This window comes from Leptidea sinapis, chromosome 40 (genome assembly GCF_905404315.1).
Source record: "Leptidea sinapis chromosome 40, ilLepSina1.1, whole genome shotgun sequence".
In the NCBI taxonomy this organism is placed as follows: domain Eukaryota; kingdom Metazoa; phylum Arthropoda; class Insecta; order Lepidoptera; family Pieridae; genus Leptidea; species Leptidea sinapis.
The window spans coordinates 8,081,758-8,085,202 of record NC_066304.1 but is presented as its reverse complement, the minus strand read 5'-3'; the positions used below and the strand labels follow the sequence as shown (position 1 = coordinate 8,085,202).

The window sequence follows — 3,445 nt, the reverse complement described above, 5'->3', positions numbered from 1 at the left end:
ATTTCTAAAATTAGAGAATGATAAAACTTAAAAAAATATAGGATGTACATTACCATGCAAACATCCACTGAAAATTGGTGTGACCGAGATCTAGTAAGTAGTTTTTTTAAATACGTATAAATGATGAGAGCTCATTTGCACCGTATGATTTCGAGCAAAGATTTTATGGCTTTTTCAATTAAAATAATTTAATAACATTTACCTTTCTATATAACTTTTATATTATGTTACTTGCTGCTACGGATCCATTTATGAGCGAGTCCGACTCACTTAATATCCCAAAACATTTCATTCAACGCCTCTATTGGTGGAGATTCGAATTTATGTACGGATTTTTATAAACTAAAAATATAATAGATATATATGAGCCTTACATCTTTGTGTTGTTTAGTGTCGAGACAAGAGGCTCGTGGCTTTTGCGTCCCAGATGTGCGGATAATATATAAAATATGTACTATGTATATTAACTTTACGTTACTAGCTGACACGACAGACGTTGTTCTGTACATAATAAATAAAATACCAACTGAATGAATTTGTTAATAATATTTCATAACATTAAGAATATTATTTCGTAAAATATGCTCCCTGTTGTTATAATGAAATTGTTTCACAGCAGAACTGTCAAACCGTGCGTCAATACATTCTCGGATAGAAAATAACAAAACAAATATTGGAAATAAACATAATAATTGTGGGTCCCAAAATCGAAGTAGAAACTATCCTACGTCTCAATTTGGACTAAACTGCACTCCATGACCTAATCCCCATTAAAATCCTTGTTTAGTTACCTAGTTATCCTTAGTTTAGGAGTTCACTTGAAACAAACATCAGGACATTGGATTATATACACTATTAACTAACCAGCAAACGTTATATTGCCAATTGAAGTAATGAAAAAAAATTCAATAATTAAAATTTTTGGGGTATAAAAAATATATGACCACACCAAATATATCGTACATAAAATTTATCGTAAGTACTAGAATTTATTGTATTCGATTACCATCTTACAACGCTATTGCGGATCTGTGGATGGAACGGAACAATATAAAAATTGCGATTAAAAAACTGGGGTTGATCAAGGGAAGGTTGAAAATTTGAAGGTGTATTTTTTTCAATGTTAAATCATAAAAAATAAATTTAAGGATATTTTATTTTTATTCACCCTTATTATTTAGGGATATAAAAAATAGATATTGGCCGATTCAGACCTACCCGATAAGCACAAAAAATTTCATACAAATTGGTTCAGCCGTTTCGGAGGAATTTAGTAACAAACACCGGGACACAAGAATTTTATACAATATGAGAAGATATGGTGCCTATATTACTTGCTATGTATGTAAGGAAACTACCGAAAATCAGTGTTGGGATATACCCAACTAATATGCTGAGTAGCAAACCTTTCTGGACAAAACACCAAAAATACCAACTTAGTAGTAGATATAGAATAAGCTTTACTTTAGTTTTTTCTTTGGATCCTGATGTACATTAGTTTTTTTGTAATGTTACACATTTAGATTAAAACATACCTATTAAGATTTTCAAATTTTGTTCCCATTATTTGTTGTAAGATTTTGTAAATGTTTCTCTGTATTTGTAGTGTTTATTCCAAATAAAGATAAACTTACTTACAATCTGTGCACTTCAACTGAAACCAAGACCCAAGCTCCAGCAGCTATTTCAACGGAACAACCTAGTAAGCTTATGCGGCAATGATGCCTATATTATTTAAATAAAACATCAATTATTTTCAAGTATTTATTTAATTATATTTATATAAATGAATATATTCTAATCAGTCCAAAATAAACAGAAAATTCTTACGCTATGCACGCTAAACTCATTTGATAAGAAACATATTCAGGAGTCCCCGATAGCACCGCCGTCGGACTTGTCCTTTATGGGGACGCTTCTTTCAGCCAACGGCTGAGACCTGAACGCGATCAGCTTCAACTTTCCTTTATCGAGGTGACACTCCACCCTCTCCGGTGGGAACCCCTCAGGCAGCAAGAATCTCCTTTCGAAATGACTCCGGGTCCATCCATCTTCACGCTTGATCTCCTTTTTACCTTCAACCATTACTTCGTTGCCAACCGTTTTTACCTGAATCTGGTCTGGAGTGAAGTTCTGGACGTCTAGTTGTAACTCGACCTTCTTTCCATCAAATTTAACCTCTGAATCTGAATAAACACCTTCAATACCATGATGGTCACTCTCTGATGGCGCCGTCACTTGTCTTATGTATTTGAAGGGATCGCGAAAGAATGGATCCTTACTGAACACTGAGAAAGGATCTTCCAGAGCTCTCACGACAGGATCTCGGTACGCAAGATTTCTCAAATGTCTAAACCAGTACGGGGTAAGTGACATTGTTCTAAACAGTTCGCTTCGACAAATATTATTTTCACTACAGAACAGCTTGTTTATAACTGACGTTAAAACGTCACCTCGCTCCTTTTATATACTGAATAGGTGGCGCAATCTGTCTTCGAGAAGAAAGAGGAATTATCTAGAGTGTTCTAGTATCTCGGCAATTTTACGTAATAGCGCCGCTTAGCGTGTAGTAGAACAACTAACTATTCGTAACAAGGAAATATCTTACAGCGACATCTATGAGCTGGTAGCGAATACGCGTAGGTATTTCTATTTTAAAATATAGTGTGAGTGGGCAATGGAATATATAAACAATGAAATGTTATATTTTGTTTGTATTTGTAAAATGTATCTTTGATCATGTGACATTTACAAGGACTCTTACTTTAAATATAAACAAAGTAATACAGTCTGCTTATTTGGGCTGCCCAATTGTGATACCGATTGCGCAATACTTTTGAATTGTTGAAATGATGAAATATATTAAAATGTTGCGTACATTAGCCTGCATGTACCGTGACAATCGTTTTAACGCCTTTATGTTACAAGAAAGAAAAAAATAATACTTAAGTTTAATTCAATTAGTTCAAAATGTCACTCACGAATGTCAAAGATTAGTAGCACCATTTCGGAAAAGTTGAGCTTTGATGAAAAGAAGTGGTAAGAAAGTCATTACCACTCTTTTTATTTTATACCTACATATTATTTACAATTTCAGCATTTGAGATTATATTTTATACAATGTATGAAAAGTGATTCTTAAAAATTATTCAAACGTTTTGACTTACCTACTTGTGTAATTTAAAAAATAAGAAAAATTAATCATAAAAAACACTCAAGTGAATTACGAGTCAACGTCAAATAAATTTATTAAATTAGGCCTTAACTAAGCGCTTTTGAACTGAATCTAACATACGTTCCGAAGAAGTAGAGTTCGTGAAAATACTCTTTTTAATCAAATAGAGTATTTTAAATGACTTAATATACTTAACTTGGTTTGTAGGGTGTTGCATGAATCGTGTTTAAACAATATAAATTATTTAATAAAATTTAATAAAAAATAATC

General features: G+C 32.6%; 1 protein-coding gene across 1 annotated transcript; it reads right to left on the bottom strand.

The window, feature by feature from the left end:
• Positions 1 to 1,750: 1,750 nt before the first annotated feature.
• LOC126976336 (alpha-crystallin A chain-like) lies at positions 1,751 to 2,445 on the bottom strand. The gene has a single exon (XM_050824628.1). The coding sequence runs from the start codon at positions 2,374 to 2,376 to the stop codon at positions 1,867 to 1,869; it is 510 nt and encodes a 169-aa protein (XP_050680585.1). The 5' UTR covers positions 2,377 to 2,445; the 3' UTR covers positions 1,751 to 1,866.
• Positions 2,446 to 3,445: the final 1,000 nt, after the last annotated feature.